General features: G+C 39.0%; 1 protein-coding gene across 1 annotated transcript in view; it reads right to left on the minus strand.

Moving 5' to 3' along the window:
* LOC111233866 (cadherin-12-like) overlaps positions 1 to 23,857 on the minus strand; it is a 112,703-nt gene that overhangs the window by 57,494 nt on the left and 31,352 nt on the right. The window contains exons 4-8 of the mRNA XM_022761767.1: positions 20,866 to 20,990; positions 17,905 to 18,074; positions 8,561 to 8,680; positions 4,701 to 4,868; positions 4,400 to 4,587 (exon numbers count right to left, since the gene is read on the minus strand). Coding sequence (XP_022617488.1) covers positions 4,400 to 4,587; positions 4,701 to 4,868; positions 8,561 to 8,680; positions 17,905 to 18,074; positions 20,866 to 20,990 — 771 coding nt within the window. The remainder of the gene's footprint in view (positions 1 to 4,399; positions 4,588 to 4,700; positions 4,869 to 8,560; positions 8,681 to 17,904; positions 18,075 to 20,865; positions 20,991 to 23,857) is intronic.

Genomic DNA, 23,857 nt, shown 5'->3' on the forward strand with positions numbered 1-23,857 from the left:
GACCAACACTCAGTCTGCACTCTAACACAATTAGCGACAATGACAATGAAGATATATATGAAACTGATTTGCTATCATGTCTGCTGTAAAATGGTGAACACAGGACAGCAGAGAGCAACTGGAAACCCAATCAACAAGCTGATTAACATCACTAATCTACCTCTACTCATCTAATATGTATCTAATATCTATATATATTTGAAGACAAGTCATATCAGTACTTTGAAAAATCTGCAGAGATCAATAGGCAATGTAAGCCAACCTAGCCAATGAGAGAGAACTAAATGTTGGTGCTGAAAACCATGGATGTATGGGCTATCTCATTTCTAAAATAAGAGACATAGCTGGGCAGGTTTCTTGCTCAAAAAATGGCTGTCCTGTCTGCTCTGATTTAGAGGATAGTCTGAAATAAAAGCCTCTGCTTGATGTGATATGACATTTCTGCTGTGTGTTCCGGTGTGTGCTTCTCTGTGTGTGTGTATGTGATTGTGATATGAGGTGGTATCTGTCTAGATTGAGCAGTTAACAGTTCAAGTTTTTCTGAGTCCTTAGATCACTCCTTTTGGAGGAGCTCTTCTCTGTGATCTTCTTTCCTGTTAAAAACTTTATGAGGCGTTAAAATAAGTGAAACTGAATGCCGTGCGCCACTACGAGTAAGTGTCATATAATGAAGTTCATGTTAAGTAAAAGAAATGCAAGACTTTTTCACTGCAACTGATTGGATATCGTATCAAAATAAAATAAATCTGGGACAGTAAACAAAACGTATGACTTCTCTTCTTGATTCTTTCTTTTCTCTCCATATTCCTCCTCCTCGATATGTATCACACATCATCAGGGGAACCCAATGGCTGACACTGCAAAATGAAAACTGTGTGCATGAGAGTGTGTGTGTAATGCCTTTGTGTGTCAAAGGCATTATCTGGTCTAATAGCTTGGTTCAAGGGAAGGTTTAGAGGTAGAATGTTTGCGATCACAGCCAGATCAGCACATTCCTCCAACTCTTAGATCACTGACAGCAGATCACAAGAAAAATGCTGTTGCAAGAATGAAGAATGTGATTTTGAACACTTGACAATACAGAGAGAGAGAGAGAGAAAATGTGGCCTGACAGTCTCCTTGGTATAGCTTCTTCAGCTCAGTAGGTATGGGATGTTTAATTCCATATTTGGTACACTTTAAAGACAGGAGTTCTTCCTTCATGTACATTATTTTCTTCATCATCAGACAAAACAACAACGTATAATAAAGATGTCAATCAACAAAAAATATACTAATATACTGCAAAAAAACTATGAGCTATGAGGACTCGCTGCCACCAGCGCATCATTTAAGCACAAATACTTAATAATAGTAATGATAAAATAGTTCATAAAGCAAACCAAAAGGTGGATTCTGTTGCAAAGTAGTCACAGGAAACTCAATATATTTGTAATTGACCAAAGTTAGTGCTGACCAATGACTGTATATAGAGATGGACAACATCACAGCTCCCCAAAAGTGAAGGTAAAACATCTTCATTGCACTAGAGGGAAGCACTCATCTCCAGGATATTTTGGCTTCAATTTTGGACAGTGGGAGGAAGTGGAGACACATTTTGCATCTTTATATACAGTTATAGGTGCTGACAGTAATTGTTAATTAAAAAACATGAACAAAACTATAATTAATACCGTGGTGGTATGCCTCTGTCACTCAGACAAGTTTCAGGTTACATCCCTGTTTATCCAGAGTCATAAAATATTTACCATTTGTGTGATATTTTGTCATAATTGCTACGTGAATTCTTGAGTTATGACTAAAAACATGTTTCGTGTGGTCACAGTGACCTAGATCTTTGACCACCAAAATCTAAGCAGTTCATCCTTGAGTCCAACTGGACATTTGTGTCAAAGTTGAAGGGATTCTCTTGAAGAATCCTGAGATATTGTATTCACAAGGCTAAAATCATGCTTTGTGATGTCACCATGATTTTGTCCTTTGACCTTTAACCACCAAAATCTAACCAGTTTATCTTTGAGTCCAGGTGAACGTTTGTGCCAAATTTGAAGAAATACCCCCAAGACATCACTCACATATTGCGTTCACAAGGCCAAAAACATATTTTGTGAGGTCACGTGCCCATGAACTTTAACCCCTGACCACCAAACTGTAATTACTTCATCCTTGAGATCAAGGGAATGTTTGTACCAAATTAGAAGAAATTCCCCCAAAGCATTACTGAGATATCGTATTCACGAGAATGGGACAGATGGATGGTCAGATGGACCCAAAGACATAATGGATAAAAACAAATTACACCTAAATTTTGAATACACCTACCTACCAAGGGCCAGCTGGAACATATACAAGAAGTTTTTTATTCCCTATGCCATACAGGCACCTAACACAAAATGACTGTATCTGAGAACACTTGTTTCTTATTTTATAAGGTTTGCTCTCTGTTTTTTTAATTTATTTATTTATCTATTTAACGTATCTGCTGCTACCTGCTCATTTGCACAATTGTATGTTGTACATGTTACATTTTTATAATGGCATGTCTTCTCATGTGGATTATACCTATTTTTATTGTACCTCCTTTGGCAGAAGCCGAAGATAAATATCCACTGAGTTGGACAATAAAGTCAATCAATCAATCAGAATATGGCTACAAACCAACCAACCAATCAGAATATGGCTACAAATCAACCAATCAGAATACAACAACAAATCAGCTAATCAGAATACAGCTACCAATGAAACAATAAGAATATGGCTGTAAATCAACCAATTAAATTTTGGCTACAAGGCAACCAATCAGAATACAGCTAAAAACCAATCTATAAGAATACAGCTACAAACCAACTAACCAATCAGAATATGGCTATAACCCAACTAACAAATCAGAATGGAGCTACAACCAACCAATCAGAACATGTCTACAAGCTAGATCTCCCATATAGGAAAATATTATATAAATAAAATAAATAGCATACAGTAGCCAGATTTGCTAATGTATAAACAGTTTAACAAAACAAAAACACGCATTAAATCCTCCAGCAATGAGAGCGCTGTATGGAAACTTCCTCCTCCTCCCAGGTTAACAAAGCATAAACTTGTAGTTGCATTTTTCAGAACTCAAAATAAAATAAACAGTTCGGGCCTACCTCAGACTTCAGCATACAGGACAGCTTGTCTACTGGTTGTTGAGAAATAGCAACATGTCGACAGGGTTAGTCTGGTGCGCAGTCTGTTAACTGTGAGAAGAACTGTCAAAATTCATATTGTTGGTTAACAGTTAAACAGTTAATTATTAACATCCCTAATTGTGTATATTCGATATATCGCCCACCCCTACTAAACTTCAACTAACCAATCAGAATAGAGATACAAACAAACCAGTTAGAATACGGCTACAAATCAACCAATCAGAATGAACCCACAAACCACCCAATAAGAATACGGCTACAAATCAACTCATCAGTCACAATACAGCTACAAACTAATCAACCAATCAGAATACAGCTACAAACCAACAAACCAATCACAATACAGCTATAAATCAGCCAACCAATTAGAAAACAGCTATAAACCAACCAATCAGAATACATCTACAAATTAACTCACCAATCTCAAAACAGCTACAAACCAAATAACCAATCAGAATAAGGGAACTAATCAACCAATCAGATTACAGCTGCAATCCAGCAAACCAATTACAAAACAGCTATAAATCAACCAACCAATTAGAAAACAGCTATAAACCAACCAATCACAATAAATCTACAAATTAACTCACCAATCTCAAGACAGCTACAAACCAACTAACCAATCAGAATACAACTAAAACCTTACTAACCAATCAGAATACAGATACAAATCAACCAATCTGAATTAAAAGTATTCCTTTGAGTACTGGAGATATTGTGTTCACAAGGCCAAAACTGTGTTATTTGAGTTCACCATGACCTTGACCTTTGACCTCTGAAGAACAGACAACCCTAAAACTTAATGCCTTTGGCCCTTGCTTTGGCCCTTGCTTTTGCCGACGCAGAAGCATAACAATGGAATGGATCGATAAGGAGCAACCATACTGTGATGTTAAGTTGCAGGTAACAGGCTGCACACCTCCCACTCCTCATGAAGGTAACAACTACCAACCATCTTACTGTGTTATTTCTGATAGAGTGTTGCTGCCCCCACAGCTCTGGGACATACTTGCTGTTCCCACCAGTACCCATGGGTGTCACCATATATGTCACATACATCTAAAGGATTTTTAATTTAAATGAGCCTAATCCTTCCCATCTATTGGAGACTTTAATTTAAAAAATGTGCATGATGTGTTCAGTTTCACTCATAATATCTTACCACTGCTGTAATGAGTGTATGTGCAGCTGATAATGAGTGTGTTTACCTTTTTTAAGACTACAATTCCCTCTTGACTGTGGCCATTAGAGATGATGTCAAACATGTTGCCCTCATCGCCTGGAACAATGGCATAATCCACCTCTGCATTGCTACCAGCATCCAAATCGTGGGCCTGAATCCGACCCACTGCTGAGCCAACTGATGCAGACTCGGGCACCCGAAGATGGAAAATACCTGAAAGAATGAGGAAAGGCCACGTACAATTTAGGAAAAAACATCCATCTTAACAGACAAACCAATCAACAATTCATTAACCCATCCAAACATCACTGTTGAGATGTTCTTACTCTTAGCAAAGCGCGGTGGGTTGTCGTTCACGTCACTGAGGGTAATATTGATGGTGGTGGTGGAGGCAAGCCCCCCCAGCTGACCTCCCATGTCTTTGGCCTGGAGAAGAACCTGATACTCCTCTTTCACCTCCCGATCCATATTGGCCAATGCTGTCCTGATCACTCCTGGTGTGGGGAAAATTATAAAATGAACTTTCCAACTATTCTGTAACCCATGTCATGTTTTTTATGTAATTAGGTTTAATCCCCAGATTTCTATCCTATACAGTGCCGCAGGGATGACATATTTTTGTAGGCCAGAAAACAAGATGACATGTTTTGTTCAGCAGAATAATCTTCACTAATTAACAAAACTTTTTTGACTTTTGATTTATTCAAGTATAACAACGAAGTACACCATGGTCACATGACTGAAACGTCACCACCTTGTAATTTGATTTGGCTCTCACCTCGTCTACAAAAGCCTTTCCACTGAGAAAGTTAGTAAAATGGAACTTTTCCCAGGAACCAGGAACCTTATGACGAACTATGCACGTTTCGACCATAGGAACCAGAGTCTAAATTTAGTTCCGGGGTAACTGAAGTGCCCCAAAATGGTACTTGGTCGGGGGGTAGAACTTTCAAAAGGTTCAGGAACTTTGGGGTGTAGTGTACATACCTGGCCGGGCATAAGTCATAAGCCATTAAGTAAGTTCATTGTAAGGACATGCAGAGTTGCAGACCCACAATTGACACTTTGCAACTCTTCCCACCATCAAACTATCAAATTGAAAGGAAACAGAGACAAAGGACCCCTCTCCCTCAAACAGTCCATGCTTTTAGCATGCCAGAGAGACACAGAACCAGACCAAAGGTCAAAGGGTCAGCTCCAGAGGATCAACCAATGGACACCAGGCAACTGGAGAATATAGGCAAAATCTCCAGTTTGTAACAATAAGACTCTGTCTAATGATATTTGATTGTTTCTTATATATGACAAGTAACAACAAAAGGACTGATTATCACTAAGGTGTGAATCCTGGCCTCTCTGTGCCATGCATGAACACACACACACCAGCCTCCCTTCCTCTGTCCCTCTCTAGATAAGAGTCATAAACTACAACCCACATTCCAATCCTGGGTAGTGACCAGCAGAACTCTCTTCACAGACACAGATCTAAGGAAGAATGTAAAATTAAATATTTAACTGTTCTGTAACTCATGAGATGTTTCTATGTAATAGTTCAATCCCAAACTTCTATCCCAATGTTTGAAATGTAACATGTAGACTTTAAGACAATGTCCTTCATGTGACCATACTGTCAGCATCCTTCACACAAGGTAACACACACTACATGACATCCAGAATGTCCATGTTATTATTATTACAGTCAAAGAACTGCTGTGTAATCCACATTTGTAGACTATTAGCTTTAAGGAAATGTGTATATTGTTGTTTGATCAGTTAACCACTTGTATTATGATTAATTCCACGTTTGAAGGATGTAATATGAAATCAACACTCGTATCACTCCTATCTGCCATTATTAGTGCCATTAGGTTTATATGTTATTTCATTTAATGTTTTGTGGCCATGGTGGAAGATGGATGTGCGAGTTTATAAGTAAATTATAGAATTAAATTATTCAAAAGTTCAGTGGAAAATTACTCTCTTCTGGTGGACTGGTGCCCCATTTCAATGAGAGTAAATTCTAAATTATAGCATAATGCTACAGGGGAATGTGGTCTGCAGTGCTGAACATTTCTGACTGGTCGAGTACTCGCTGCATTTCACCTTCGATGTTTAAAAGTCTGCAGTGAGCAAGTGAGCGAGCACCGAAGGAACAAACATATTTTCCACACAGCGAAACAGGTCCGGAAGAACAAAAAAAAAATTAAACAGGACTCCAAAAAAATAATGGACCACAGGGTTGCCACCCGTCACGTATAATACGGAATCGTCCCATCTTTGAAAATAAGATGCTGCGTCCCGTATTGAATATATACAGCACAATTTGTCCCATATTTTTGTTCATGTTAATGTTAAGTAATAATTTTTCATAATCTTCCTGGGACTTCCTGGGCCAGACAAGAATGGGCCACAGGAACCTTTTAGTTCCTGCAGAAACTTTTTGGTCAAAATGCAGCTATAGTTTGCAAGGGCACAGGTATAAAAACAACAAGGCTGTAAATGCTGAAAGACTGTTGAGTAGATTGGTTTTCATGTTCAGCATGATGACGTTTAATGTCCCTGACAACCTCTGTATGTAAAAGCTTAAAAACCAAGTCAATGCCAAATGAATCAGAAGAACCTCAGAATGTTTTGTAACTTTTTAATAATGAGAAAACCATAAGTTGCACCACAGTGCAACTTAGTAGGTAGTAGGTAGGTAGTCAAGATCTTACTATTTTGCTCATGACTGGGTTGGTGTCGAGATAAAAAAAAACATTTTAATCAACAAATTTCATTTGTAGAAATCTCAGTATGATTTAGTTGTATATTCTTACAGTAAATAGCCACAACATATTCTCTCTCAGCATTGCCAAATTCATTACAGGTTCATTGTGACAGCTATTGATTAACATTCTTCTTTTGCTCCACTTTTCATCTTGGTGATTATCAGAAATTACAGAGCTTTACATGAATTCAGGGCCTGTCCTGTCTCATGATTCTGTGCTGCCTATCTTTTATGTGATGAAAATGTTTCTCTTGCTGCTCTCTGCCTGGACATCTTCACCTTTCTGCACTCCTTCTTGGTTGAAGAAATATTAGGATTATTCCTTTAAACTAACGCTAAACATGTCAAATGTGCAGTGAGAGGAAAAAATGTCATCTTCTAAATATTTACTATTAACTGACAATGACACACTCCAGTGACAATGCAGAATCCCATACTTCCCTGCCTGACTTTGTTCAGCTAATTACCACCAGATCCCAAGATTATCCTCAATGTGCAAATGTCCAGAAAATGCTGCTCCCTTCTCTGCTTGACAAGCCCCAGGCTTTTTGAGGTGTTGTATCTATCATTTCAGCTGTTAAGCTGTTGTATCTATAGTTAAGATAGTTTACAGAGACAATAGCCTTCTCCTGCCACAGGTCAGCAGTAGATTACATGATGCACTCAAATAGGCAATATCAGATCCTTTATAGGACAGAATGCTGTGCTGAGATCAGATGAAAGGAGAGATATCATTTCCATTTCAGTATCATTCTAATTGATGTCTGCAAACACTGCTTGCCTTGCTTGCCCTGACAACACACCACACATATATATGTATCTTACATTATATGTTCTGTCCCTCCACTGACACACACAATCACATACATATGTAAATATACTGTATATGTATGTGTGTGTGTGTGTGTGTGTGTGTGTGTGTGTGTGTGTGTGTGTGTGTGTGTAGGTGTGTGTGTTGCAAGGTTCAAGGTTCAATTGCTTGTACAGGTCCCAACTGAAATGGGAAACTGGTCACAGTTGCTAATGGCTTCCAACAGTCTTTTCCTTCAGTGCAGTCTATTCATAAAGAGGCTGGATGGTGAGTGATGCTGCTCCTCAAGGCCAAAATTAGATGTGACACTCCCTGTTCAGAGTAATAACTGCTCAGTGGAGATGTCTAGTAAAGGACTCAAAAGCTTTATGTCCCTTTCAGTGCTTGTTTTAGCATTCAGGTGCAGGACTGAGGAGGAGCCCACCTTCAGAACTACTTGTCATGACTGATTGAATTTTATGCTTTCTAGGAAAGTGAAGACAGCAGGGAGTGTGAGCTGTAGGTTCATGCAAAAGTCATGTGTTATACAACTGTATGAGGAACTCTTGGTTTATTATGGAAGATGTAATGGAAAAGTTTTAACATGTCACGTGCTGCTGTCCTCTCACCTGTCTTGGGGTCCACAGAGAAGTAGGGTTGTCCATGAAGGATGCTGTAAACAATGCGTGCACTGTTGCCATATGTGGGGTCATCTGCATCTGTGGCAGTCACCTGTGTCACATAGGTTCCTGCACGCATGCACACACACACACACACACACACACACACACACACACACACACACACACACACACACACACACACACACACACACACACAAACACACACACACTTTATGTAATCAACGATATATCCTTGTTAAAGTGTAATGCACCATACTACAGAAGAAAGAACCAGGAATGATCAGATCAGTTAGTTAGAGATTGTCCTCCTGTACAAGCAGCGTATCATGATCCATTGTTACAGTTTATTGTTAAGCCTTATGAGGGATCAATGGAGGTTAGGTGACATTATATAAAAAGTGACAAAGTCCGTATTAGGAAGACAGGAGACCGCAGTTTGCTTCCTGTGAAAGATAGTAAGTATTATTTATTTATTTATTTATTTTTTATACATGATGATGTTCCTCTAACCGTAAGGAAGTATTTTACTTAACATAAACCATATTCTTTTCCTAAAACTAACAAGATAGTTTTTGCGCCTAAACCTAACCAAACTGTGACCGGTACACAACCATGTTAATTATTCTTACCATGACAATTGTCCGGTATGTATGCCTAAGCAACCTATAGTTGTTTTGGTTGGAGGACCTGTTGGTTAATTATCTTGTTATCTATAGAAAACAACCATTGTTGACAATTTTCCTATGTTCATTAGATTAACATGTGGTCTTTGTTCTAGATTTAGAAAAAAGGATTATAATACTCATAGATGAAGACTTATTGATCATCATCAAAATGCATCTCAAATATTTTCGACTTGTAATGGAAAAGTCAAAGCTTATCATTGATGTTCATTTAAAAATATAGAGCTGCCTATATTTTTCTAAATATAGAAAGATGCTGAAAAATACATGATTAAAGTAATTACATGTTTGATCTGCATGTTCATTTGAAGCGCTGCACAGTGGTTTACCTGAGCAATCCATTCTTGTCAAGAAACAGCACAGCAAGAAAGGATTTTTGGTGGGGCCATGCTGATGGCAACAGTGTGAAAAGCTCACTTGACCAAACCTAATTAAAAACTAGCTTCACTGTATAAAGGAAAGTTCATTAGCAATTAAGAAAGAGAGGAGAGGGAGGAAAAAAAGCAAAAATGAACTACAAACATCTCCTGGTGGCAAACAGGAAGCTACAGTCCTGGTGAAACATGTAGGCTAAGATAGGCAATCACACTAAACCTTTGTTGATCCAAATAGAAAACAAGGAGTGGAGAGAACAATCATATTTTTACTACACAAAAATGCTAAACTATGTGCAAAGTATGTGAACTTGGAACTGCAGTCAAGATATAACAACATACAGATTCTGGGCTTTCTGAAGGGGTCTGACTACTGAGTAAAAGAACAAGTGCTGGAGCCACCACGGGAGCAGGGCAAAATTGTGTAACAATGATGCAATGGCTACTTTAATCAGGCCTAGATAGGTGAGGTATAAAGGAAATGGAAAGCAGTGGGGACGTGACAAAGAAGCTCACAGTCTCCATATCCTGCTAAGCCAGAACTGTTCCTGTACCAGTCAGGATGAAAACATTCAGCACAGATGCTGCGCCTTTACTCAAGGAGATGGGGATTCACATTGAAGAGGGTGAGACAGAGAAATTTCAGAGAGCCCTGATCCAATGTTGGGGATGAATGAGAGAGTCACTGAATATCACAGGTTGCTTCATCCAAATAAACAGTAGAAGAATATTTAAATAAGCACACTCAAATAAATAGGCCCAGTAGTGACTGTAATTGATTGTGGAAACTGTGCCTACTGTCAGCCACTTCATAATAACAGCTTGTTAAAATTCTATTTCTCAGTTTTTCTACCTGACTTGTGAAAGCACATCTCTCCTTAAAGCAGATTAATTGTGATAAAAACTAAAACATTGGTTGGTATGAAACGGAAGTCACTTAGCTAAACATCTAGTTTGTTGCAGGGGCACATTATGGGGGGGCATATTCTCCAGAGCATTTGCCACATATCTCAGTTTTAATGTACATGGAAATTCATTTTAGTTTTATTCTATTCCATTTTCTTTAATGTTAATGGATGTTCAAGGACATTTTTATTCCATGTTTAAAGACAAATCTACTGCATCTTGACTTGTTTAGTTCAAAATTGTCAGAGTAAAATTTTATCAGAGTAAAAAGCAAAGCAAATGTTAGACAGCTCAGCTTCCAGCCGCTGGAGACATCTTTTAATCCCCTGGTCCGTTTATAATGGGAAGGAGGACACCCTGTGGATAATTTAGCTGCTGTCAAAAAACCTCCTGAACATCTGGATCATAGATTATTAAAGAAACAAATGTAAGCAGTCTTAGCTCCCAGCCCCTCTCTGACATCCTGTATCGGCTAAACTGCTTCCGTGAATCACTGCAACAGTGAATCATGTGTTGGTGAAACACTGTATCTGTGAATCTCTGATTTTTAATTAGATTTTTAACCTGAACCTGCTTTATCTGGTGTTTCTACCACTTAAAATGCCCTGGTCCATTTGTTGTGAAGAGGAGGACACCTCTGTGGATAATTTGGCTGGTAAAAACCTCCTGAACATATAGGAAAAGCTATTGCATCAAAGGTTAGCAGCAATCTCAGCTACTGCTAAAAACCTCCTGAACGACTGACACTGGAGGAATCCAAACCAAGGGAAGCTTACGGCAATGGTGATGAGAGACATTCATTCATTTCATTCATTCATTCATTCAAGTTGGAACAACAACCTGAAAGTCCGAGAGACATGAGAAATGCAGAAACATGGGCGAGAGTAAAACTTTTGATGAAAGGTGCAAATTCACATCTTAAATATACAGTTTTTGGAAACATTTAATTAGTAATACCCTATTATGTTGTAACCGTTAGTTGCCATCCACCTAGATTACTTAGAAAAGTTATTTATTAGCATTACTATCCACAATAATAAGTAGCACAAATAGTGGAAACAGCTATCAATGTGCTGTTTTAACCCTTAGCAATAAACAGCACATCTTCTTTGTAGCATCCATGTTGCTTCCACAGTCATACTTAAAGCACATGAGCACACCAAAGTTGGGAGAATGACTTCGCAACGTGGGAAATAGGACAATCCAAGGAGCACATGAATGCAGTATTATACTCGGTTTTGATCTAGTCTTGTTTTTTTCTATTTGCTTCAAGAATTGAATGTCTTGCTGAGTTAATAAGACAAGATAAATACCTATATGGAATACAGGATATAAAAAAAATTCTAATTTGCAGATGATATATTAACATTTTAAGTAGATCCCAGCATTGTTGTCCAGTTTAAAGGAAGATGAAGATAATTCTGGCTATGTAACAAATGAAACAAAGTCTATAGGTATGACAACAAAGCAATGAGTAAGGGTTAAGAAGGTGTGTATATGGAGAAGATCACAAGGCACTGACTGAAAACAGAAATGTTTATGGGTAGATTATGCTCTGAGGTTGTCAGTCCATACGTCCGAACGTCCATATGTCCCATTCTCATGAACGTGGAATTTCTTAAAATTTGGTGCAAACCTTGAACTCAAGGATGTACTCATCAGATGTCTGTGGTCAAAGGTCTTCTGAACTCCTCAAGGGACTTCCTCACAAAACATGTTTTTGACCTCTTGAATGTAATACATTAAGACCACCTTGCTGGAATTTCTTCAGAAACATTCACTTGGACTCAAAGATGAACTGAAGAGAATTTGGTGGTCAAAGGTCATTGTGACCTCACAAAACATGTTTACTTATCCAAATGGTAAAAGGTCAACTTCCCTGTGACATCATAATGTTCTGCAAAAACATGTCCGAGACTGCGACCATATTTCTTGCAACTTGGCTGGTTTGCGGAGGCATATGACCGCAAGGTGGTGATTATAGTTTTTCTTTTCTATTTTCCCTTTTAATTTATTGCTATTGTTATATAACTTTTATTTATTGTTGATTTTTTTCTGTCAAGTCATCTCTTCTGTGTCTGTAACTTGTCTGGTTAGACTGTATCTTATATCAAAATCAACAAGTCTACAGAAAACAAGTGCAAGCTTTGAAGTAAGAAATGCATCTATTCTTAGCTGTTGACTTTTCATAGATAGGATTAAATCTTTATCATATGGATGCTTGTACTGTTTGCTTCCATAGCTACTCCACTACACAGTTTGTTTCTGTATCTCAGTCTCACAGAAACATACTGAGGTCAAGCTTCTCTCAGAGCACTTTGGGTCTCAGCTGAAGCATTAACAGCTTAAGGCCTTAAGACCTTGACTGTTAAATTACCTCTCAGTAATGGTATTTAGCAGACAGATGGGCCACTAAGTCTGTATTAGTTTACTGTGTGTGTGTGTGTGTGTGTGTGTGTGTGTGTGTGTGTGTGTGTGTGTGTGTGTGTGTGTGCATGCGCATGTGTACGTGCGTGCATGCAAACATGTGGATATGTCTGCTACAACTACAACTTAATGTGTCCAAACACACACGCAAAGTGAAACTTAAATAGCAACCTGGATCAAAAGCTCAGTTAATATTTAGTTTATTTCAATTAAAACATGACATGATTTCAATGTCAACTTACTTTTAAATAGTTACAAAGAGGACAGTTGTTTACAAATATACTTATACAGTAAAAATATTATTTAAGGCTTTTAAAATGAAAAATGTTTTGTTTCTCCAAGCCCTTGGTTTGATGATGTCATTTGATCGTCTCTCCAATCTATCCAACATATTGTCATGATTCCTGTCTTAACCCTGTTTATTTTGGCCATTCTGCTTCTTTTTCCTGGAATACTCTATCCACCCACCACATTTCCACCTGTTTGGTGGAAATGTCATCAGTAGTTCTATTAAGGTAACTTCAATGCATCAGTTCTGCCTGTTTTTCTACACATACAGTTGCAATCAAAATTACTGCCCCACTACCCCCCACTGCAAATTAGGTTTATTGGCAAAATGTACAAACTAGCAGCTGTTTGCAATAAACAAATCAAACAAGAACAATTTAAATAGCTCAACACAACTAATATTAGAAGTGGTTTCTCCAAATTCAACACAAAATGCCATTTTTAATGATTACTGCAGTCTCAAAATTATTCAACCCCTTCATGATGTTGGGACTCATCATTCAAGAGACCAGATGTTTCTTTGCTCCACTGGACAAAGGAACTCATACTCCACAGTTCCTCACTGTTCACACCTGTGGACGACCCTTCCCCCCACAGACCTTACTGGCCAGCCAATGTGGGTCAGCGTGTGACATGTGACCCCCAAGGGTGTCACCAAACAAAACCAGATCTCTGGCCCTCTTCTCTCTCTCTTCTTTCTTGGCTTGCTCTGGAGAGCAGCTACTGCTTCTGCTCTCGGCTCTTCAAAGGGCAACAAGGCCCCAGCCCAGGTCAGCCCTGCTACCTGAGAAACCAGCTCTCTCGCCCGGCCTGCTCACAGCAGCCTGCAAACACTCTTCCCCTCAACAGCAGCGACCTGCTTCAGATTAACTGAGAGTGAACAAAATTCTCTTCAGAATCAGCAGCTACGACACAAGGCCAGCTGATTTTCCAAGGAACAGGAGTCATAGCAGAGTTAGCGGGGAACAGCTAAATCTGCAAGGAGAACAAAGGAGATAACAGCAAAGTAACACAGCCAGACAGGACTTTACTCCACCAGGAAGCCTCCCAGCTCACTGGACTTTACAACAACACTGGAAAGGACCTCTTTGTTTGTTCCGAGGACTGGTAACGTTAACTGACTGGGCCTAACCTTTCCCAGCACAGCATAGCACAGCACAGCATAGCTAAGCAGCAGAAGTCTTAACTTTGTTAATGTACTTGTTGATTGATGTCTGGTTGTTGTAATGTTTACTTAGGTTGTGGTCAGTAATACAGTTAATCAGGTACACGTATGTTCACACACATATTAGTACGTCTCAGTTCTAGAACGTGCATGAAGCTAACCTCCTCCCTCTAACCTGGTACCTTTAGATTATATCACACCTTCCCTCTCACACACCCCAGGTGGTCTCAGCGGCCATTTTGTGTAGTTTCTTTGTTTACCGCCATCTTGTGTAGTCTTCTGTGTTCAGGTCATGTGGTCACAGTGATTACTTTGAATCAGCCATCTTGCTTTTGTCTGTGTCCCCACAGACACACACACATACACCTACACACACACATACACACACCTGTATATACTAAATTAGACATTGTGTTTTACTCTGCTCCATTGTAAATAAATGCCTTTAAGTATAACTACTGGTGTCTTTAATGTTGCACAAGTGTGAATATTGCCAACCTCTACTTGGTAGAATTCCAATCCTTCAACTTTAACTTACTGTTGATTTGGTAATTTGGTTATAGTTAGTAAGCTAATGGTTAATCAGAGTTCCAGATTAATGGTAATAAATTGAGACTAAAACCATATTGGCTATTTTGCCTATTAGTTTAGGCTGGTGCCCCGAGGACTTTAATTAATTTTAAAGTTGTTATTTACTATTAATATTTCTAATATTAATATTTTCTTAATTTATGATAGCCAATAAATTGATAGACAACCGAAATCCAACATATTTGGTGTCCAGCTCATGAGGTAGAGGTCAGACCCAACAATGACAAGCATCTTTAGTACTTAGTAGAGCACCCTTTTGCTGTTATGACCTGCTGCAAACGTGATGTATAGCTAGACACGAGCTTCTGGCAGCGTTCCTGAGGAATCTTAGCCCATTCCTCATGGGCAAAGGCCTTCAGTTCACTAATATTCTTGGGTTTGCGTGCTGCAACCGCCTTTTTCAAATCCCACCAGAGATTTTCAATGGGGTTAAAGTCAGGCGACTGTGATGGCCACTCTAGTATCTTCCAGCACTTCTTCTGAAACCAAGCCTTGGTGGACTTTGAGGTATGCTTGGGATCATTGTCCTTTTGGAACATCCAATGACGCCCAAGCTTCAGCTTCCTCAGAGACAGCATGACATTTTCTCCCAGGATTTCCTGATACTTGATTGAATCCATCTTTCCCTCCACACGCTGCAGGTTTCCAGTGCCAGAGGAAGCGAAGCAGCCCCAGAGCATCACTGAGCCACCACCATGCTTTACTGTAGGCAGGGTGTTCTTTTCAGCGTATGCTTCATTCTTCCTCCTCCAGACACACCACTGATCCATCAGCCTGAAAAGTTCCAGTTTTCTTCCATCGCTCCACAGAACAGAATCCCAAAACCTCTTTTTTTATTTATATAGTTTTGAACAAATTGGAGCCGACTTTTCTTGTGCTTTTGGGTCAGTAGTGGTGTACATCTTGGAGTTCGGGCATGGAGCCCTTCAGTGTTTAGTATGCGCCTTACTGTGGAAACTGAAACCTTAGTGCCTGCTGCCACCAAGTCTTGCTGCAGGTCTTTTGCAGTCAGTCGAGGGTTTTTGACCACCTGCCTCCTCAGGACTCTGGTGGCAGCCGTTGATAGCTTCCTCTTTCTGCCGCGTCCAGGTAGTGTAGCCACTGTTCCTTAACTTTAAACTTGCAAACTATGCTTCCAACTATATCTCTAGGAACATTCAGTGCCTTTGCTATCTTTTTGTATCCTTTTCCTTGTTTGTGCAAGTAATGATCTCTTCTCCAAATGTTTTGGACAATTCTCTTGACTTAGCCATATTTCTAACATGCAATGAAACGTCACCTTCAACAGTCCAGGTATTTGAGGTGTTCTATCTCAAGTACACCTGATGCAACTAATGAAGCCCTTGATTGGTTGCATCAGGTGTGCTTGAGACCACACCTGATTTGCAAATGTGTGCCCTTATGAGGAATTCTATTAAGGGGGTTGAATATTTTTGAGACTGCAGTAATCATTGAAAGTAGGATTTAGTGTTGAATTTGGATAAAATCCTTGTAATATTAGTTTTATTTAACTATTTAAACTGTTCTCCTGTAATTTGTTTATTGCAAACACCTGAAAAATTTTAAATTTTGCCAATAAAACTAAAATTCAATGGGGGTTGAATAATTTTGATTGCAACTGTAGGTCCTTCCTGGCTGTGGTCTTATTCCCAGCCATGTTATATGGATATCTCAACAAATACCTATACAGGTTATATATTTGTTACCTAACCTATACAGGTTACATATTTGTTACTGTGGTCTACGTGGACCCATAAAACAGACATCACTAAAGATAATAAACATCACAATCCTCTCTACATTGAAGTTACAACTACACCCCACTCTGATGAACAACTTCATCCATTGATCCAAGACACACTGAACAAGAGAGAGAGCAGGAGAGAAGCCAGCACTAACTACTAAGCTAAAGTAACTAGCAGATCTGAGTAGGATGTAAACAACAGCTGAATTAGTGAAAGCCACTAAAAGGAGCAGAGAGCTCTGAGTGCTTGAGCAGAACTATTGTAAGTTTAAACATATTTTAATTTTATGTTATTTGGCCACTGTCAAAGTTGGAGGAAAGGTTTGGATTTACAATCATTACACCCACCACTGCATAATTATGTAAAGTCAGTTAAGTGAAATTGCTAAATAACCAATGATTTGACAAAATGGGGGGATAGTTAGAATATATTGGTATTGCTACAACTCATGCATAATTCTCAAAATGTTCAAAAAGAGAACAAGTTTATTATAGGTATTGATTTGTCTCTGAATGTTGCACTTTTTATGCTTGGTATCCAACCTGAAATTTATAAAGTAAATAGTAAATAATTTGAGCTACTTATTAAGGATTTTGCTCCTAATGCACATAAAATCTTGAAAAATGTCATGGTGCATTTATTTTAAATATGATGGAAACTTTAAAAAAGTGTAGCTGTAACAAATGTACAACGTTTTCAAATGCTTAAAGACTGGTTCATTTCTTCAGATTTTTAATGAATTAATCAATGAATTAAGAACTATCAGACTCGAATTCAGCCCCAGTCAGACATTTGTGACTTATGACTTGCTTGCAGTGATCTAGGACTTTTTCCTCAACTCAAACAAGAGAACAAACGGTACTTTGAATGCTTCATGGATTCTAGTGCCATTGCATTTTGATAATTATGTCAAATACCCACAGTGCAATTATAAAGCATAATGAATGTTGCAGTTTCTTACTCATCCAAAGGATCCTTGATGCTTGACATTTTGTAACTATTCCTTCTATCAGCTCATTGTTCTTGTTTTGGGGAATTGAAGTGGGTCATTAAATATGTATTCTCTGTAGAATATAATCATATGAATATTAAAGTAGAATTTAAGCATAGCAAGAATCTGTTCTCTGTCCTCAGCCTCTTGCAGCCTTACCTGTTGGGGACATCTCAGGGACACTGCCACTGTAGGGTCCATCTGGGAATCGTGGCTCATTGTCATTTATGTCCTGCACCTTGATGATGAACTCGGACTCTGGCTCCAGAGGGAGGCCTGTGTGGATGTCAACAGCCTGGGCCTTCAGCGTGTAGTAGGACTTTTCCTCCCTGAAAAACATCAAGTATAGAACACGCACTGATGTTAATATTCCCAAGCAACAAACGATTAAAACAACAAAAAGAAAACTATACAATACATGATGTAGTTGTGCTTTAGAGGATCTATATTTACTGTGAGTTTTTATTATTATTTTCCATGTGTGATGCAGAAGAAAATAATATGTATATAATACACCCACATGAAAGGTTAGTTAATAGGACACTGGGGACTGTGATTATGTGTTAGACTTTTACTGTGATTGCAACACCTCACCATCTCACCTCCCTCCTATTTTACCTTTGACTCTCGGAGTATCTGCTGCTTTTATAACAATGGTTGCTATTAACTTTAAAGTATTTGTTATAGTGTGTTCACTATTTTGCGGTGTTTACAATTTGTAGGAAACATTACTGTAAGAAATTCATTGTATCAATGGTCACATACCATCATGCATTGAAGGAGATAGAAAAAATGTATTTGATGACTTCTGGGTGAGAAGAATGATGTAATTAGTATTGATAATTTAGTTTTGTGTTTCCTCATTTGACACACAATGTACTCATGATACACACAGAAATGGCTGATAGTAGTGGCAACCTTTTTCCTAATTGAAACAATGCTCTGTCCTTCCTGGGAAGTGTTGAAAGTAAAAGCTCCTTCTTGGTTTTCCATAAAAAAAAGAAGTTGTTGCCTGGACAACACTATTGGTGATGTGTCAGTGGATTGTAGTGATATTTCAAGCAGACTTTAGTAAGTATCACAGTGGTATTCAATCTTCAAATAAATGGGTAATGAGTAATAACCTATTTGTAAGTTGCAAACACATGAGTAATGTAATGCTATACAGTCAAAAACATATCTTAATGGAGATGCTGGGAGTGATGGCTGGTTCAGCAGAGCATGTGACTTTAACAAGATCCCATATTAATTGTCATTGTCAACTGCATCATTTTTGTTTAATAATTTAACTAGGCATTGGTTTCCTAACAAGTAACAGTAAAAGATTTAGTTCCCTGAACTTTACCCACAGAGGTTTTGGAGTTTGTAGGTCACTGATAAGAGACCTATGAGGTCATATGCATATGTGTATGAGGATGTTTTAAGTTTGCCAGTGTGCAGCATGATGTAGGGCTGTCACAATTAGTCGCCATAATTGAAGATGAGTCAACGAATCATTGAATTGAATACATTGATATTATTATTTATTATTGTCGCACTGCTTCTCTCTCCTCTGCTGTCTCTCTCTCACACACACACACACACACACACACACACACACACACACACACATATTTTCAACTTGTTAGGAAAAGCAAAACATTAGTTAGAATGTCATCACTATGTAATTTTTAGACAAAGGTGGCTCAGTGGACTTTTGCCAAGCTTTAAATCTGGAAACAGCTCTGTAGATAGATAGATAGATAGATGATAGATACTTTATTTATCCCCTAGGGGAAATTCATGTGTCCATCAGCTCATTGTTGATGATAATAATAATAATAATAATAATAATAATAACAATAATAATAAAAACTGTTAATAATTAGATTAGTCCACTTCCTTTGGCTGAGTTGTATAGCCTGATGGCAGGGGGAACAAAGGATCTCCTGAACCTCTCTGTTCTGCAGTGCAGTGCGATGAGACGTTTTCTGCAGCTGAATGTTGTCGAGAGGATGTTGTTATTGTCCAAGATGGCCTCCATCTTACATTGCATGTGTCTCTCCACAACAGTCCTGAGTGAGTCCAGGACCCTACCAAGCACAGCTTGTCCAGTCTCTTTGTGTTCATGTTGGACATGCTGCCACCCCAGCAGAGTGTAGCATAAAAGAGTATACTGGCCACCACTGACTCATAAAACATGTGCAGCAATTCACTGCAGACGACCTGAGCTTCCTGAGGAAAAAGAGCCGGCTCTGCCCCTTCAGATACGTGGCATCCATGTGCAGAGACCAGTCCAATTTACTGTCCAGGTGCACACCTAGGTATTTATAAGTGTGCACCACCTCAATGTCCTTCCCTCGAATGTTGACTGGCTGAAGGGTGGGCCCAGACCTCTGAAAGTCGATGACCATCTCCTTGGTCTTGGAGGTGTTCAGAAGGAGGCAGTTCTTGTCGCTCCATTCACTGAACCATTGTCAGATCCCTGTACTCCTCTTTCTGTCCGTTCCTGATACGCCCCACAATAGCTGTGTCATCCAACACATCGTCTTCAGCTCATGTTGCACACACATGAGCTTCTCCCTGTCTCAATCCCTGAAGGCCTCCTTTTTCTGGTTGAGGAGGGTCTTGATGTTACTGGTGATCCAGGGTTTGTTGTTTGGAAAGTAGTGTACAGTCCTTGCTGGTATTACAGTGTCCATACAGAAGTTAATGTAGTCTGTGGTACATTCAACCATTATATACATTAAAAAAACTACAAGGGGCTTCATTACTGGGGCCTGTTGCTCTGTGTAATGGTGAGATCAGTAAGGTCAAATTATTCCGACATTGTCATAATGACAAATCAAAGTACCTATGTTGGCTTACTTTTATAACTTATAAGCAGTCAGTACATAATTCACGGAAAGTTGCTAACAATCCATTCCAATACTAAGACGATTGTGTGCTATTACACATATAAATACGTGATTGGTACTAATTAATTTATCAGTAGCTTCAGTGAAGATGCAATATGAAATCAATCATATCTCTGCAATCTAGATCAATCTGTGTTAGATGCCAGTTATTTTTCTATTAGAAGCTCTACACAGCACTTCAGACAATATCACTGTATTTTTATTATGATTGATGAGTACTGACCTGTCAAGCCCCACCAGTGCATGTATATCCCCAGTAATTTGGTCAATGGTGAAGACGGACCCAGCTCCTTCTCCTGACAGAGTGTACTTCACTGCACTGTCTCCATGGTCCATGTCTGTGTGGAGCTGCAGGAGGAAGAAAACACACATATGGCTCCAGCTGCAGCAGCAACCAGTCACAATAAAACATAATTTATTACCAATGTCAGTGTCATTAGCAGTGTTGGGGAAGCTACTTTGAAAGCTGGTAGAGTGGGTTTGAGTCTGGCCCAGGCCCTTTGCTGAATGTCATCCCCTCTCATCATAGTAATGCCAAAAATTCCCCCAAATAAAAAACTTTAACTATATATTTCATAAGCTAGTCAAAGGAGAATGTCCTCAGAGACCCTGCAAAATTATTTTCTTGATGAGTTTCTTATAACTTCTACGCATGTGAGATTATGAGATTGTCCACCTGTCAGAAAATAAGCCTACATGTTATCTGTGAAAGCAACTTATTATGAGTAGTTTTGTTAGATGACCTCTAGTAATTATGACGAGCAAAGGAAGAGGTCAAGTGATCTAGTATACAGAGCAACAAAGTATGCATTACCAGGAGACTGGGGTAGATCGTCATCATTGTTTGTTTTAACCATGACCGTTCCACAACCATAACTGCATGTTTCATGTATCGTAACCAAGACAACGAAGGTCGTGAAGGGCCTTGAAGGTCCTAACCTTTAGGAAGTACATACTCGAACTCAAACCATGATCTTTTCCTAAACCTAACCTAAACCAAATACGGTTTTTTGTAGATACTCACTTTGGACTTACATTTGCAGTGTGTCCAAAATGTGTCCACACTGAAATAACCCTAATGACATTGAAATGGTGTCATCAAAGTTATTTTCTCAAAGCTGCCACAGAAAACATTGTACAACTGTTTGCACTCATCTAAAATGTTGTGTGCAGTCTGTTGCCACAGGACCTTCATTATGACTGGCCTCATTTCATGTCCATGAGGCAATTCAGCACTCCCTGTAACTTTATGAGACAGGAGGCTGTGCAATGAAGAAGAGATGAAATTTGAAATAGTGTTTTGAAAGGAGTTAAATAAAGAATCTAGTTAACCCATGAAAATAAGCTTGTACAACACCAAAACAAGAATGGGAACTTTAGCTATTTAACTGATCATGGTTTGTACTCTCTGAGAAAACACTTCTATAACGGCTTCTGTGGTTGTAGGAGTTTGGCCAAATCTGAAAAATGTGGCTTGTTTACTTGCCATTGTCAACTGTCAAGCTCAACTTTTAGGTCAACATGGATATGTAAGAGGTGCTCAGAAGCTCAGAACCATTAGTTCCAATAGTTATACTTACAGTTTGTTGCTGGAATGGTGCGTCATCTGATGATGATCTGAGACAGTCAAAAGCTCCAGAACAAATGACTAAATAGACCTTGAGCTGAATTTTTGTTCTTTCAACCTTCCAAGATAGAGGATGATATGTCAAGCTGTCACATTTAGCTAGGACTTGGAGACTACAAATGTATGACAGGAAGTTGCTGACTGACTGAATAACTGACAGGCTGGCTGACTGATTGACTGACTGACTGACAGACTAACTGGCTGGCTGGCCAGCTGACTGACGATATCTCCACCGCTGGTCAGCGTGTCAGAGTGCCAAGCTGCAGTCTACTGAGCTACTCGGGAACTGCAGGGAAGAGGAGGAGCTCTTCCAATACACTGAGCCTCACCTTCATAGCAGGACATAAACTACTTTCATTACATATATCATTATTACAAAAGGAGGCAGAGAAATAACTAAACATAAGACACACCGAGCAGAGAGAGGGAGGGAGAGAGAGAAGTCATCGCTAAAGAGGCTTCATTCTAACAGCTATGAACAACTCTACATATCAAACAGAGGGAGTTAGACATAAAGACATGCCTCTAATAAAAGTCTGTTACATTCTAAAGTACATAAAGACTAAACAATTGTGGATCCAGACAGAGGCTTTGCTCTCTCTGTGTGAGAGACTAAATAAGAAGGATAGTCTGTCTCAGTGCCCCGGTGGTTCACATGGTGGAGCGCATTACACTTTGGCCCTTTTCTGCATGTCATCCTCTCTCTCTCATACACAATTACTGAAATAAAGGCAAAAGCCTGAAAAAATGTATTGTGTCTCTTCTAACTTTCTCTCTGAGTGATCATGTTACAGTAAAAATAGCTGAAATCACAGCTCAGTCTTTGTCTTTGTCTTGTTTGGTGATTTTGTCAGACGACATCACAGTAATAAAATCAGAATTTGGCCATAGGTGCAGACATATACTCGGTTTAGACCTAGTATTTAGACATAGAAGACATAAACATAGAAGTGCAAAACACTGCCTCTTTAAAGAAACAAAGTTCATAGAAGACATTTTCTTACAGAAAGGGAAACACAAGAACTAAAGCATGAATGAATGTACAATATGAAACATGTTAATCAAAAAGATAAACCCACGAAGAATTAGTTCCATACATTGCAGTCTGCCTCTTTATGGATATTTTTTTTAAATCTTTCAGCTCTTTTTTTGGCCCACAAATGCTCATTGCTGTTATTAATTTAATTTCCTTAACCAGAAAGATCTGATGAACCTACTGGGCACTACCTGCCCAGTGAAAAGAGCCGGCAGACAGTGTCTAGAAGTATAGAAGGGTGGATATTGGACACAAACATAAACCTAAATGAATGCTAATATTGCTCTGTATTCGCTAATATGTTCCCTGTCAAGCTGATAAACATGCAGACAAACTGAATGTAATGCAGACCAACATCATCTTTACATCAACTTACATCACATTATTTTAATCTTTAATCACCGATGTGTTGGGACTCATCATTCAAGAGACCAGATGTTTCTTTGCTCCACTGGAAAAAGGAACTCACACTCCACAGTTCCTCACCGTTCACACCTGGGGACGACCCTTTCCCCCACAGACCTTACTGGCCAGCCAGTGTGGGTCAGCGTG

The sequence above is a fragment of the Seriola dumerili genome, unplaced genomic scaffold, assembly GCF_002260705.1.
Source record: "Seriola dumerili isolate Sdu_G_001 unplaced genomic scaffold, Sdu_1.0 BDQW01000432.1, whole genome shotgun sequence".
NCBI classification, from domain to species: domain Eukaryota; kingdom Metazoa; phylum Chordata; class Actinopteri; order Carangiformes; family Carangidae; genus Seriola; species Seriola dumerili.